At 29.9% G+C, this 15,965-nt stretch overlaps 2 protein-coding genes across 2 annotated transcripts in view; one reads left to right on the top strand and one right to left on the bottom strand.

The window, feature by feature from the left end:
* Positions 1 to 3,746, bottom strand: part of ath (ATP-dependent RNA helicase DHX33) — a 53,720-nt gene extending 49,974 nt beyond the window's left edge. Inside the window, exon 1 of the mRNA XM_067267961.1 lies at positions 3,647 to 3,746. Within this exon, the coding sequence (XP_067124062.1) occupies positions 3,647 to 3,668 (22 nt within the window). The 5' untranslated portion in view covers positions 3,669 to 3,746. The remainder of the gene's footprint in view (positions 1 to 3,646) is intronic.
* Positions 3,747 to 4,095: 349 nt separating this feature from the next.
* The window catches only part of LOC136973248 (RCC1 and BTB domain-containing protein 1-like), a 37,281-nt gene continuing 25,411 nt past the window's right edge, over positions 4,096 to 15,965 (top strand). The window contains exons 1-6 of the mRNA XM_067267958.1: positions 4,096 to 4,114; positions 4,324 to 4,406; positions 5,434 to 5,708; positions 9,866 to 10,107; positions 11,265 to 11,355; positions 14,629 to 14,696. Of these exons, the coding sequence (XP_067124059.1) occupies positions 5,462 to 5,708; positions 9,866 to 10,107; positions 11,265 to 11,355; positions 14,629 to 14,696 (648 nt within the window). The 5' untranslated portion in view covers positions 4,096 to 4,114; positions 4,324 to 4,406; positions 5,434 to 5,461. The remainder of the gene's footprint in view (positions 4,115 to 4,323; positions 4,407 to 5,433; positions 5,709 to 9,865; positions 10,108 to 11,264; positions 11,356 to 14,628; positions 14,697 to 15,965) is intronic.

Here is a 15,965-nt window from a genome sequence, read left to right as displayed (position 1 = left end):
CCAGAAGTCGCGTTATTTTCAATTCAAATATTTCCTTGAGAGGAGTTAGATGACTGGCATGACTCTGTTGCTAACAAGAAAAGTATGATTTATAGGGGCAAAACTACTAAAATTGAGAGCACACGTATTTTAAATTAAATCAATTTAAAATATGATTAAAAATTGCAGCCTGACATATACTCCTTTTTTGTTGAGATTAAACAGTTTAGTTATTAACTTTAGTGTCTGAGTACTTTACTTCTATCGGACTATCTCTCCGTCTCCATCTGCAACCTGATCGCCTGTGCACGCAGCCGCTTGCGTGACCTACTTTTTAACCCAAACTAAACTTGCCGTCGTGGCCGCCGTGGCTTGGATATTTCAAGTTGATCACATCAGCAATTAGTGAAACCCTAAGGAACCCTTACTTTTATAGATGCCAGTGTAGGTATATAAATACAGTATGACCATTCCAAATTCCAAAAAGTATCTGGTCCTAAAGATTTCAGATAATCTGTACTTAATATTTTCTGAAAGTTAGCAAACAGAATTCATCGAATTATATTAACAGTTTCAACTTGTGACATTTTATCTAATATGCATGTAATTTTATGTAATAATTGTTTACTATTAAATGGTTGGTTTATTTGATTTGTTCAAATGAGGCATTAATAAATGTGTACTCTACAGTCAGCCTCAATTTGCCCATTGCTAATAAGGTCTAACCACAACAGTTGACCAAGTAGGTCAACTGTTGTGAAGAAGGGAGCTTAACAGTTAGTCATAATATATTAACACTATGAATGATAACTAATAAATAATACAAGTAAATTATATAGGCTGCCTAAGAAGCTAATACATTTCAGTTACATCAGGAAAATGAACAAAACTGGAATAATTTTCACAATATATAAAGAAATATATTAAAAATAGTTATATATTTTGCTAAACAAACTTTTATGAATTGTTGCTCTGTGCAGTAAAAATCAGACTCTCCTAATTTTATTAATTTTCTCATAAAATTATTTTAAATGTGTCCATTCTTTCTCAGACATTCCATGCAACTATATTTCAAAATATAAATTATTTAGCCCACATATTTTAATTAAAATTTATTAAAACATTCTATAAATTCATATCTAATTTATAGAATGTCACTTATGTTATATAATTTCACTCTGACCTTGGTTAACCCAACAGTTTGATGAAAAATTAAACTACAATAGAATTAACTCAATTTTATTTCAGAATCATGAACCATAATTTTAGCAATGATTGTTTTTAGTATGTACAGTATTTTGCAAATTTGCAATTATGTCATACATACAAACTGAAAATCAAAATAACTGGAAAACCCTATGTGACATAAAGAACATTTTATTATGCTGGGAACATAAACATTAATGAAATATATACTAGTTAAAAAATACATTTATTGACAAAAAAAATTATGCACCAAGAAGGAAACACTGAAACTGAATAAAACTTTATTACCATTAATGTAATAACAATGGTATTAAGTAATTATACTACCATAGCAAAACAATTTCCTGTGGACAATTGTAGAATTTAAAAGTACTTTCAGTATCTTGTATAAACTTCTCTTTCCTGGACAGAAGCAGAAATACAATCAAGCTGGAGGCATCAGGCACTATATGCTATTCTTCAACAGGTTTGACCATAGATATTGCTCGTATTTGTAGATGACCAAAACTGGCAATTTAAGTGGTCCCATAAGAGCTCAATGGATCTCTGAGTAAGTCAAGGAAGTGTGACAATATGATGGAAACATTCTTCAAGAACTCTAGTTGTGTATAGTTGTGCATTATCTTGTTGAAAGATGACTGCGACCCTCCATTCAAAGCAACACAAGGGCATAGGATTTCCTGAATGTGCCATTGTGTTAATTAATGTCTTTTACACTACCACTAGGGTGACTAAATGTCATATCAGATGGTTCCTCAGACCTGCATGTCACCAATGGGAGAGTAATGTGCCACTCAACAGCAAAGGTAGAATTATAATTCTACCTTTATTGCACTCACCAGTAGTCCTCTATACTCTAAAGCTGACATCCAAACGAATGATTTCACAATGCAAACAAACGATTTCACATGCAATTTAAATGCTTTCTGCATTTTCTGATTTCAGTTCATAGCAGTCTATGCTTTCTCTGTCATGGCACCACTGTAAACAAAGCTGACAATGTTGGAGCACTAATGCCTTTTAGCAGTTGCCATGGCTGCAAATTTTTCTCTTCTAGTTAATCATCAGTTCACCAGTGGCCAAGCAGTTCTGTCACTAAACACTGAGAGTTCGGTCGCGGGTTTGCACCATGCGCGGACGGGCTAGCCACATGGAGTTTACCGAGTTTTCTCCATGTTTGTAACACCTGAATAGGGGCCAGTTTCCCTTACAAGACCTCCGCGAAGACATTTCCCCTCGCATAACATCGCGCACCAGAGAAAACAATGGGGAAACACTCTGGTTGTAACTTCCCCCAGGAACCTTACTAACCAGTTATTAACCTGCACCAAGTGCTCACCGACGTCAGGATTTCTGATATGGTACGCAGAGAGAGAGAGAGAGTTAATCTCAAATTCTATCAGCTGTGCATAATGTCTTTAATGGTATGAAAAGAGACATGGCTCTGTGATTAAACTTCCATCTGTCTCTAGATGACAGACAAAGATGCCATTGCTGCTGTTCATGCATGTCTCAAGATTGGACAATCATCTCTCCTGGCATTCTGTCTATAGCATGCAGCATCTGACAGCATATAGGGTAAATGTACCAGTTTTGACCAGTGTAGTACCAGTTCTGGCCAGAAAACAAATTTAACTTAAAAATATAATCACAAATGAAAGAAACTTTTATTGTTAACTGTGTGAACAGTTAACAATAAAAGTTTGTTTCATTGGACAGATTTGAATATGTGGTGATTATATTTTTTTAAGTTAAATTTTTTTCTGGCCAGAACTGGTACATCTACCCTATTTGTGCTGGACATATCTACTGTTTCCAACATCTCTATTCAGTCAGATCAGGATGGTCCAGATGGCCAACCCGCTTTCCTCAACTTGATGATGCAGCCTTTCTCAAATTCTATCAGCTGTGCATAATGTCTTTAATTATGTTATACAGGCATGTCTAATGTTAGACGATTTCCAAACAACAGCTATGTTGAAAATTCCAAACATAGTGAGACTCTGTTAGCATTTTTATAGAATACTGACATAGTAATTTTAAGGCACTCTGGTATCATTACTTGGCATGCAATCAGAATACAACTGTAATCATTTACATCTGTCTGAGATATAGCTGTATGCCAAATTTTGCAGTAATTGGACAATTCTATGCATAACTTATTGTCAATGAGTATATAACACGTGCTATATCATGAGATCACGTGTGTAAAATCTGTAAAGCTTCCTAAATTCCGTTGCGCCATCTATCTTTACAATAATATACTATTGTTAATCATTTTAGTAATATAAAATACAGAATAATTACAAAAATCTATAAATTAAACTAATTACACACAGCTATTCTAGATACGTAAGTCATGTTTCATTTGTAATCCTGTATAAAAACATATATTATTGACTTAATTACGTTTAAATTCATAATCACGAAACAAAATCATTAATTGTACATTAATACTTACCTTTATCCGTATTCGGCTTCATTACATATAAAAAAAAATTAGGAATATATAAAGTAATTCATATGTAATTTACAGTTTACACACGACCATGTGCACGATCGCGCCGGACTTTTTCATGCGTCCTGCAAAAAGTGTTGCCGATAAATCCAAATTGTTTTCGTTAAATTTATTTCTTTATAAACGTGTAATTAAAAATAAACATAATAAAATTTTATTAATTAATACACATTAATAAGTTCAAAATAAAATATTTCATTTTTATTGAGAATAAATTCATAACGTTTCGGGAAGTAATATCATTTTATTAACGCTTAAAAGCGTTCAATTTCTTAATTTATAGGAAAATAGAATATTTTTAAAATAGTATTTATTATTTTAAAACGATTTAAATAAAATTATTTAAATAATTTAATCGGAAATTATGGACGAAAACGTTAGGTGGCGTTTGATTATTTACTTTGTTCTGATGTACGATGTGTAAATTGATGTTTGTTATTGTTCTTTTAAAAACTTTGTTATTTTAATAAATAATATTTTATTAATATAAAATTATAGATTATAAATACCTCTATACGTTTATGGATATATTTTTCAAGTTGTTTTATTGTTCTTTTGATAAAATGTATTAAAATTAGAATTTTCTCAGAGATTTCTTATTAATTATTGAAATATTTCAGGTAATTTCGTTCCCAGTCGAGCATCAAAACGAATTCTGATAACTTGAATAAAATATTAATAAAATAAAAAGTCTTGAATTCAGGTATGAAATCAATAAGAAATGACCTTTGACCCAACATGAATACATGTGCTTAAAGATAGACAATCCTTTCTTTCTTTAACTTCCTGCTTAATTGCATAATACATTTGCACAATATAAATAAGGATGAATCTGTCACTATTGTTTTCCAGCTGATTTAATTAATCCATTATTAACAGTGAGTGAAGTTTAAGGTACTGTTACACCTTCAAATGAGATTGTTGGGACTTTATCAAAGCCGTAGATTTTGGTAAAGTCCCAACAGGAGCAAAAAAGTTGAACCGTACCTCTACGTGCGAGTCTTTCCACAATACAGCACCCCAAATTAACACAAACTAATGTCAAAACAGTCTAATGTGGTAAAAATTTCTTTATTCGAACGTTTTCAATTGTCATAAACAAAATCTTCTTCGGGATTGTTTAAGACAATCATGAAGATTTTGCTTAAGACGATTGAAAACATTTGAATAAAGAAATTTTGGTTAATGTTACCCTAGGTATACAAAATGGCAGCTTGTCTCTGATTCCAGCAAGGAAACAGTGGGATGCATGTTCTAACCCAACCTATTTTAATAAATTACCATAATTATTAGCAACCAAATTATTAGAATAGGTTAGGTTAGGTTAGGTTAGAACGTATGTCCCACTGTTTCCTTGCTGGAATCAGAGACAAGCCACCATTTTGTATACCTAGGGTAACATTAACCGAAATTTTTACTGTATTAGGATTAGTATTTGTATAAGTTCAGTTCATATAGAAGTAATAAGTTAACACTAACATTAGCAGGACATCTTTAGTTGTGAACAGTTGAATGACTTATGAACTGGCTCAAACATATCAGCATTGTTTAAATTTCACCCAATGTTAAAGGTTTATTGATTCATTTTTGTACAATATAAGTATCACATAATTGTGTACACTTAAAAATTTTTAAAAACTTATTGATATAATGAATGACTAATATATTATTTAAAATATTTTAAAACTTAATTTAATATTAAAACTAATTTATGATAATTTTATTTCTAGATGCAAAAGAGGTGATATTTTTGCATTTATGTCATTGATAGAGTCAATGAGTTTTTTGTATGATGATTGTGGTATGGCAGATTTAGATAAATGGCTGATATTTAGTATACTGAGTCGAGAATTTCTCACCAACATTAAAATAGCTTGTGTATTTGGAAGTTCTGGTAACGAAGCCCTTATTGTTACCAAAGATGATGAAGTTTATGCTTTGGGATCAAATACTAGTGGATGTTTAGGTTTGGGTGATTCACACGGAAGTTTGGAGCCAAGAAAAGGTATTAAATAAGTTTTTTATTTTATTTATTTAAATATTTAAAAATAAATCTTATGAAATAAATTTATTTTTAAATAAACAACATAATTATTATTATAGTAATTTATAATATTTATTATATGTCTTTGTTTCATAGATTTTTTAAAATTGCTTAAAATTATAAAGAAATAAAGATAAGAATATATTTTGGAATAAAAATTGTTTTATAATAAGTACCATAATTACTGAGCTCTCTTATAGGAAATTCTAAGCTAGAAATTTGAATTAAGAACTGAAAAATGTGTTTAATGTATCAATGGCTTGTGTTTCACACATTATTTATTATTGATTATAATTAATGTAGTCTCTCACTAATGCAGTCATTTCTTACACAGAGAAGTGCTAGATTAGCAAGAGTACAGGATTACTGAGAATGTATAGATATAAAGACAAGGAATGATGTGACCTGTCACTTTTTAATACCAATTCTTTTGGAGGTAGGTGACAAATAAATATGGCATGCTGAAATGAAACTTAAGAAAACAGGATATGTGACACAATAGGAGTACATGAGCAATCACACTAGAGGGCATGTAGATTATTGAAGGCGATATTAGCAAGAGTCTACTTTATATTACAAGTTAATGGGCACCCAGGATGGTGAAAGAGGTTAAGGCTTTTTCCAAGTCTATGGGTACATATCCAAAGTTCAATACTAGAATTCTCTCCAAAACAATAGTTTATCCTAAATGGAGTATGGCAGCACAGAGATTGGATGATGGATAGATTGACTGATGCAGTGGTGTTTATTGACTGAGCTCAGTTGACCTCAGATTGAGGAAATTACCATCTAAGAAGACATTGATGTACATTATAGGTATATGTTCGAGACAGTAATGTTGAAGTCATTGGGTTATGGGAATTACAACTGGTCAGATGGAAGCAGTGTGAGGTTGATTGAAGAAAAGTAACAGATTGGGAAGAGCTGTTTTCAGAAAGAACACGCAATCAATGCAGGGACTTATTGAAGGAAACTTCAAAAGATTCAGAACCTCTGTCAGCAGGAGACAAGAAGACAAGAAACCTTTGTCAAAAAGAATAGTACTTTTGGTGGACAAACTTTTGGCACAAAATTCAAGAGCTCTTAGAGGATGTAACAAGAATAATTATGTTACCTGACTTTGGTATGAAACAAGAAACTATGGATGACAAAGAACCTTTTTAGACTCATTTTGTTATTGTTTCATTTCTGAAATTAAAGAATATCTGGAAGAAAGGAGATCATTCTTCTGCTAGACAATGCTCCAGGATACTCAAGCAGTGCAAACAAGTTGCAAATGATGAAGTAGATTGTTTATCTCCTAATGTATATTTCTTAACCAACAGCTCAATTAGGAATAATCAGATCTTTTAAAGCTAACTATAGCAGGAATGTATTGTTTGCATCTGAGCCCTGGACAGCAATAACAACTTTCATGTCATTCAGTTTTTGAAGGGCTCTGCCATAGATGCAATCTCTTTTTAATAAAACGGGTGCTTATCAAAGCCAAATCTGTAACCACATGTTGAAATAATTTAGGTTTTGAGACTGTAAAGGCCTTCAGGTGCAGATGAACTACAAACCATTCCAGACATATGGTGTGAGAAAACCATTGAAAAAATAAAGGAGTTGGATGGGAGGATTAGTGGCACAAAATACGAAGGCATGTTGGCAAGGCAGTACTTCATTGATGAGCAGATAACAGTATTAAAGATTACTATCTGGAAAAGATTGTTTAAATTGTAAAGTTCTGAAGGCATGATGATGATAAATTTCCAATAAACACAAGAAACTATAGAAGGTGGTTTAGGTTTATTATTGACATTAATAAGACTGAGTTTTATATTAATTTTTGCTCTAAAAAATGCATTAGGTCTTATTTTGAGGGGATGTCTCATTCAAAGGTGCTCACTTGGTATTTATAAATACTAAAAATAAATGATAATATAAATTATAATTAAGTATTAATGTCAATAATAATATTTAGTTTAATTTAATTATATGTTAATATTATTATTTTATAATTCAATACGTCCATCATGGGTTGCAACAGATGTATTAAATATGACCATCTGGCTGACAATCTTAACTGGGGCTTATCTTAGCGGTAGGGCTTATATCACAAGCATCCTGAAAAATTATGCTAAGGCTTATTTTCCAGTTAGTCTTTATTTTCAGGGAAATGCAGTATCGTATATATGTAAAATTTTAAAAATGAATATGTTCAGGTAGTTAAAAAGACTGCTTAGCTGAACAGTTATTCCTTTTGTAGTTGAGAATTACTGTTCTAAATTGCACTTTAAATGTATTAAATTAAACCTTATAATTGATTGGAGTAATTATTGCATAATAATAATACTAATGGTTACATAGTAAAACTGTAGTTGTAAATGTTGTATGAATGATATATGATTTTGAAAATGGTTCCAAACATATTCAAATAATATATACATTGGATAATGATATTGAACTGTTAGAAATCTTTATTAACAGCACTTAAATTTAACAAATACTTTTAACCTTTTTATAGGGCCAGGTTCTTCCATTTATATATCCAGGTTCTTCTAGATTCTTTTATTTATATATATATATATATATATATATATATATATATATGTAACTAAAACACTGCTGGAAAATAATACTATATAACAACTCACAAACACCTTCTGTACTTATTTCAGCAGGTACACTTATTGGAAAAATGAACCTTTCGATCACTTTCAGATCACCTTTGTCAGATTATTATACATTTCCATAAATTGAATATGATTAATCAAAAAATTTTAAACAGAATGTTCTATACAAAATGTGATGATATTGAAATTCAAACGTAATAATAAAAATTACAAAGTATGTAAAAAAAGATAACAGTAATGACAAAATACAACACAATCAAAAATTTTTAACTGTGTGCACAACTTTCTGTAATACAATTGAAAATAGGCTAGAAAAATTAAATGTTGTAACATACACACTAATAATAGAGATTTTGATGACAATATTTATAACATTGTGCTAAAGTTCACCTACAATCAAAGCTAACAAATCGTTGTTTGCCATGCTTGTGATAGGTTAATATTTTCTTTACTATTAATGCAGCCTGTCTTGAATATTATGGAAACATAATAATCTGACAAAGGTCTCCGAAAGTGATCAAAAATATTTGTTTTTCCAATAAATGTACTTGCTGGAATAGGTATAGAAGGTGTTTGTGAGTTATTAAAAATATCAATTTAAATATTAAGAACAGTATTTAAAAAGACCAAAGAACTTTTTAAATTAAAAATAAGTGTTGGTTAGTATATGTTCTTATTACTTTCTTTTCAAATACAGTATTTCCTGCTCCAAGATCCCCATCTGATGTGGTGAGCAGGCTTGCCTGGCTTCTCTGGTCAAGAGGTACTCTCTACACCAGGGATGGAGAGCCTTTTTGAGCCACATATTAAGCATACTTAGCTTTAAAGATCTTTATGCATGCTAAAGTTTAGACTTCAAATAATGATATTTAAAGAAATTAAAAGAATATACTTTAATTAGATTAAATGTAAATGGCTAAGTGAATAAAAAGGATAATCGAGTGATAAATCAATAGGACGATTGAAAAAGACAGACAATAAATCAAAATCATATGATACATTACATGCCATATGTTCATCATCCCTGCTTTAGACCCTGTGAACTATGTCAGCAGCAACTTTGCTACCAATAGGGTTATCCATGCTGAACAGGTCAGAGGTTAAGGGCCAAGCTAAGGTGGGATTATAGGATTATTAGCCCTCCAAGTTGGGGATTATGTGTGGGACTAACTACCTCACCACGTAAAAATTTTACCTTGTTAAAAGAAGGCATAAAGAAAATTTACAGTATTTAAATATGTAATAATTTTATTTTGATTGTAATAATACTCATAATTAACATTTATTTCATAATAAGTTACGAGTATTTATCTGTATAGTTTATTTTATTAAAAAATTTTTATTTCAAATAATTTTATTAGTGATTTGATACAGACCTAAATAAGTAGTTTTGTACTTTAGAAAATGCTATTGATTGCTATGAATTAAAATAAACTGTTATAATTTATAATAAAAATAAATTAATATGAAGTTATAACATGGTGACATTTTTTTTTTCAGTGGAAAGTTTGCATAGAAAGGGCATTAAAACTTTTGCTTATGGAAGTGGACCACATGTGCTTGCTGTAACTGAAGATGGTGAAATTTACAGTTGGGGTCATAACGGTTATTGCCAGTTAGGAAATGGTAGTACTAACCAAGGGCTGTTTCCAGGATTAATGTCTTCTAGCTTAATAGGAAAAAAAGTGAAAGAAGTAGCATGTGGCAGTCATCATTCAATAGTTCTTACATGTGATGGAGAGGTTATTATTTTATATATTATTTCTTAAATATCTTTTATTAATTTAAAAATAAATCTATTAAACTAAAAAGTTTTTATATTGTATTCTTCCCAAAATATGTGGTCAAAATCTGAATATTGATACATATAAAGTACTGTGGTACCTTGACTTACAAGTGTCCCAACTTATGAGTTTTTCAAGATATGAGCTGTTTCTCGGTCAATTTTTTGCTTTCAGTTGAGAGCTAAAATTCAGGTGATAAGCCCGCTTCACACCACAGCTAGTTGGCGCAGCAAACACCACAGCAAACCATAGATTAAGAAAAAGATGATGGAAACTGCCATTTTCATTACCCTTCCAATATCTGACAGGCTAGCTTATAGAAAAACATGTGATCAAGTGACATAGGCATTAGTTCACTTCTATGTTGTGTGTTGTGCCACCATCTCTTATTTCTCAAATTTTCCATCTTTTTTTTATCTATGCACGAAATGCCGCAACATCTGCAAAACCAGTTTATTGCAGTACATTCTATTGTGTTTTTATACAATATTCATTATTTATAAGTACATTTTTCTTATTTAAAAACGTGTAACAAAAAAATTGTTGTGTTTGGAGGGTCTGGAACAGATTAATTCTATCTATTTGGATCATTTTAATTCATTCATTCAATGAAGGAATGACATACAAGCAAATAATTCTATCATGAAACAAATTAAATTTGTGAGTCAAGGCACCACTGTATTTAAAACACAGGTCTTTGTAAATTTCTCTAAGATGATGATTTTAATTTTTTTAATTTATATTTTTATATAACTTTTGTAATATTGTTAATTTCTTTAAAAAATATACTTTTGATATGTACAAATTAAATTCTTAAAATAATTAATTATTTGTTATAAATGTTACATGATATCATTAATAGTTCATTAAATATTTTCATCATAATTTGAGAAAGTAAGAAATTAACTATTGATTGTTAAACAATTTACTTATCAAAACTTTTAGATGCAGCTTTAATATGTTGTGAAGATAAAGTTTACTTTTGAATTTTTAGTTTAAGGCACATTCCTATGATTTATATATTTATTTTTTACAAAAAAAAGTTTTATTCCTTACCTAAGTAAACTTTTACTTTAAATTTTTATAATTTTGTACTTATTGTGGTGATTTTTTAGGTATATTGTTGGGGACAAAATAACTGTGGTCAAATAGGTTCAGGCTCAACAACAAATCAGCCAACACCAAGAAAAGTTATGGCACCTTTAGGTAAAGACTAATCACCATTTTTAATATGATATATATATATATATATATTTATTATTATAAACTGTATATATTTGAAATAAAAATTGCAAATGATAAATTTTTATTAATTTATTATGTTTTTTTTGTTATGATTAAATTTCTAGTGATAATTATTTGTATTTTATTTAAACATTTTAAATTTACTATGTTTTTGATAATATGCTTCCAATATTTGGAATTAAATTTACAAATTTGAAAATTTAATCATAACAAAAAAATATAATAAATTAATAAAAATGTATATAACATAAAAAAAATTGTTTTAAATAATAAAGAATATAATTTTAAAACATTATTTATTGATAAATAGTCATAAAATATTTTATTTATGAATTAATTTTGAAATATAAATAACTTTTCTTTTGTTTATTAATTTTATCTTTAGAAAAAAAAATTATTTAATTATTATTATATTTCTTAACTTCTTTTAAGAACTTGAGAAATATAATAATAATGAGCAATTATTTATTGTGACATTGTCGCAATGCCAAGCTGAAATTTTTAATCATATTTTTTTAATTTATTTAATTTAAAGTACCAGGTTGTTCAATAAGTTTTGTCGTTCAATAAGAGATGGGGCTATTAGGTTTATCGTTTTATTACTCTAAAAATAGTACTACTTTTTTATAAACACGTGTGAAGTTTCATGTAGATCTGTCAACTCATTTCTATATTTGCAGCTGTTCAAAGTTGACGTGTCAGTGTATTTTTTTACAATGGAAAAAATTGAATATCGTGCAGTGATAAAATTCTTATTTTTGGAAGGTGTAGCACCAAAACAAATTCATGAACGATTGGTAAAAGTGTATAAGGACTCTTCACCTTCAATTAGAACAGTAGAAAGATGGGTTGCTGAATTTAAACGTGGCCGTACAAGTCTCGAAGACGATCCACGTGAAGGACGTCCAAAAAGTGCATCAACACCAGAAATCGTAGCAAAAATACAGCATATGGTTTTGGAAGATCGTCGATTAACTGAGAGAGATTTAGTAGAAGCCCTAGGGATCTCATTAGGCAGTGTGAGCAATATTTTGGCTGATGTTTTGGGTTACAGAAAGCTGTGTGCACAATGGGTGCCGCATTCGCTAACTATGGAACAAAAACACATTCGAATGCAACTTTCTCAGCAACATTTGGAGCGTTTTAGAAAAAATAAAAAGGATTTTGTGCGTCGTTTCATTACTATGGATGAGACTTGGGTCTACCATCATGATCCTGAATCAAAACAAGAGGCTAAGGAGTGGTGTGAACCTGGTACTTCGGCTCCGAAGCGAGTTAGGGTCCAGAAATCGGCCAAGAAGGTGTTAGCATCAGTTTTTTGGGATGCAAAAGGAATTTTGTTCGTGGATTATCTCCAAACTGGTAAAACAATAAACTCAGACTATTATTGTAATCTTTTGGACCAGCTGGATGTAAAAATTCGTGAGAAAAGACCTGGTTTACAGAAGAAAAAAATCATTTTTCATCAAGATAACACACCCTCTCATACAGCTCAAAAAACCATCGCGAAAATCAGTGAATTAAAATACGAATTGTTGCAACATCCTCCCTATTCGCCAGATTTAGCTCCCTCTGACTTCTGGCTGTTCTCACATCTCAAAAAATTCAGTGGTGGGAAACGATTTTCATCGAACGAAGAGGTAATAGCAGCCGTGGAAGCGTATTTCGACAGTCTTCCGGATTCTCACTTCAGGGATGGAATCCATAAATTAGAAGATCACTGGAACAAGTGTATTGAAGTTCAGGGAAATTATATTGAATAATAAAATGTATTTCAAACCATAAAATTGTGTTTTTTTTATCGAACGACAAAACTTATTGAACAACCTGGTATATGCTCTCCACCTCAAATAGTAGTGTCTTGCCCCTGTGCATCATACTTTTCCTGTTAGCAATAGAATCATGCCAGTTATCTATCTAACTCCTCTCGAGGAAAAATATTTGAATTAAAATAATGTGATTTCTGGTTTCCATCACAAATCACATTATTTCTATACAGTTAATCAAGGTCTCTTGTCCCTAAGCTTTCCATATCTGATCTCAGCTTTCAACTAACTCCTTTCTTGAGAATTAAGGAAGGACAGACAACAGACGGACAGTGGGAATTTATAGGTCTATAATTTTTTCAAATTTCAGCCCAAGAATAATGCAGTCATATATTTATAATTCTGTAGTTTTGTACATTTATAGTTTGATAGAAATTATGAAAATCTAGTTGCATTAGAAAAATTTTCTAAGAAAATTAATCTAAATATTTAATTTACACTGATAACTTTATAGACATTATTTAATTATTTGAAATTTATGTTTAATAAAAATGTAATTTTTATTAAACATAAATTTCAAATAATTAAATAATGTCTATATATAATGCTAGATAATGGTAGATTTGGATTTCATTCTAGACAAGAGGAAGGTCTCTTAATTTTAGTTAATTATTCAATTAACTACTATAAATAATTTTGTATTGAGTGTATAATTAGAGACCTTACTTTTACACTTCATTTTTTAGTGTAATTTTTATGGTTTTTAATTGCCACTCTTATAAGCAAATACACACACAACAGCCATAAATGAACAGGTTAAATTTGATATGTTCATTTACGGCTGTTGTGTGTGTATTTGCGTATATTATTGGGTTTCGTTGATGTACATTTGTCACTCTTATATAAAAATATTTCTGGTGGTCAAAACTTAACATTTTATATCTTTTTACTTTATCCAGATATTTATCATTACTGTATTATACTGACTATAAGACGCACTTTTTTCTTTGAAAAATTGCCTCCAAAATTCAGATGCGTCTTATAGTCCATAGTGTCTTATAGTCCGTAAAATACAGTAATAAAAATTTACTTAAAGATAAGTTATTAACAGTCATTGTTTATCACTATCAAATTTGGTTTATCATTTTAACATGCTTGCTATTCCATGTTTTTTTTTTTTTTAATTTCTTTTTAATAGACCATTTCATACAAATCTTTTCCAGTATTGTTAACTTGCCTATTATTTTTACAACAAAGTTTTATATAAAAATCATACAAAGATCATTCATGCTGTATATGGCATTAGTTTTAATTTTTCAACAGTGTAAACTTGAGAGATGAAGCTAATGATTTCAAAGTAATTCAGTTTAAGAGAAATTTTTTTATGAAATTGATGTTATTTTAAATGAGAAAAATTAAATGTTTTAGCATTAATATTTTTAAAAACTAATAACTAAATTTTTAATAGGCTCTAGAAGATGTATATCAATTGCTTGTGGTCAGACTTCTTCAATGTGTGCATTAGATAACGGTGATGTAAGTAATTTAATATTGAAATTTATTTATAAAAAAAAAAAAAACTTAATTTTGTTTAATAATAAATTAATAATTATGTTTTTAGTTAAAGCTTCTATTAGTTTATTGCTGTTTAATTACTATTTATATATATAAAAACAAATGTATGTCTGCCTGTCTGTTTGTCCTTCATGCATTACTACACCATATATCTGATTGCCATGAAACTTTGGGAAGTTGTTTAATACACTCCCGCAAAGGTTTGTGGCATATGTGAAGACCACCATTTCCCCCTTCCAAAAATATCTTTATATATAGATTAAGGCTTTTATGTCCAACAGATGGCACTAACTCTGACGACCTAAGTTTGCTTTTCTGTGAGAATGGACTAAAGCAGATAATTTTCTATCTATCTATATAAATAAAATATAACGTTTGTTTGTTCCTACTGATTCCTTTGAAATTTTGACGCAACGTTGCATTTGAATACGCACGTGTTTTTATATAATATACATGTCGAAATTCCCTCCACTGGGTGAGATGGACAGGATTAAGGCTTATCGTGAAGGACTTGGCTTCTATTATACTATTTTACATGCAGTTTTTTTGCGTTTTTGATTGCGTTTTAATAGGTTACATCAACAGAATATATACTAAAAAGAGATTTTTCGATATTCCCTGGCGGGGAGAGGGACAGGATTAAGACTTACTGTGAAGAACTCGGCTTTTATTATACCATTTTAGATGCATTCTTGATTGCGTTTTAATAGGGTATGTCAAGAGAATGTACACTAAGAAGGGATTTTTTGAAATCCCCCCCACGGGGGAAATGTTATACATTTATAATAGATACATTTTGAGCCACAACAACACGTGGCCGGGTCAGCTAGTATGTTATAAACTAAAAACTTTTAATCTAATTTTTCAATCTTAATTTTATTAATACAGAATTAGTTGTATAAACTATTATATCATTACTTAACATTTATGCCATCTACAATCTTAGCCATTTTTGCATATTAAAAGTTTGTAAATTTGATTTCAAACTTGTAATGTGTTTTAGGATTGAGGAAATATGGCATCAACATAGATTTAAATTTTATTTCTAGGCACAAATTAATTTATTCTTTTTTATATTTTTAAATTAAGTAAATTTAGAGAAAAAAAATTAAATTGGAAATTCTTTCTGTTTCCTGAGTGAGTTTTTCTCTTGAAGCTTGACAGTATTTCATAGTTATTCTTAGAATTTGGGAATAACAATTTTTAATTCCAAATTTTTGAATCTATATT

This window comes from Centruroides vittatus, unplaced genomic scaffold (genome assembly GCF_030686945.1).
Source record: "Centruroides vittatus isolate TY-2023 unplaced genomic scaffold, ASM3068694v2 contig_3125, whole genome shotgun sequence".
Taxonomy (NCBI): domain Eukaryota; kingdom Metazoa; phylum Arthropoda; class Arachnida; order Scorpiones; family Buthidae; genus Centruroides; species Centruroides vittatus.
Note: the sequence above shows the minus strand (reverse complement) of the source record. Positions and strands in the feature narration are given on the sequence as shown.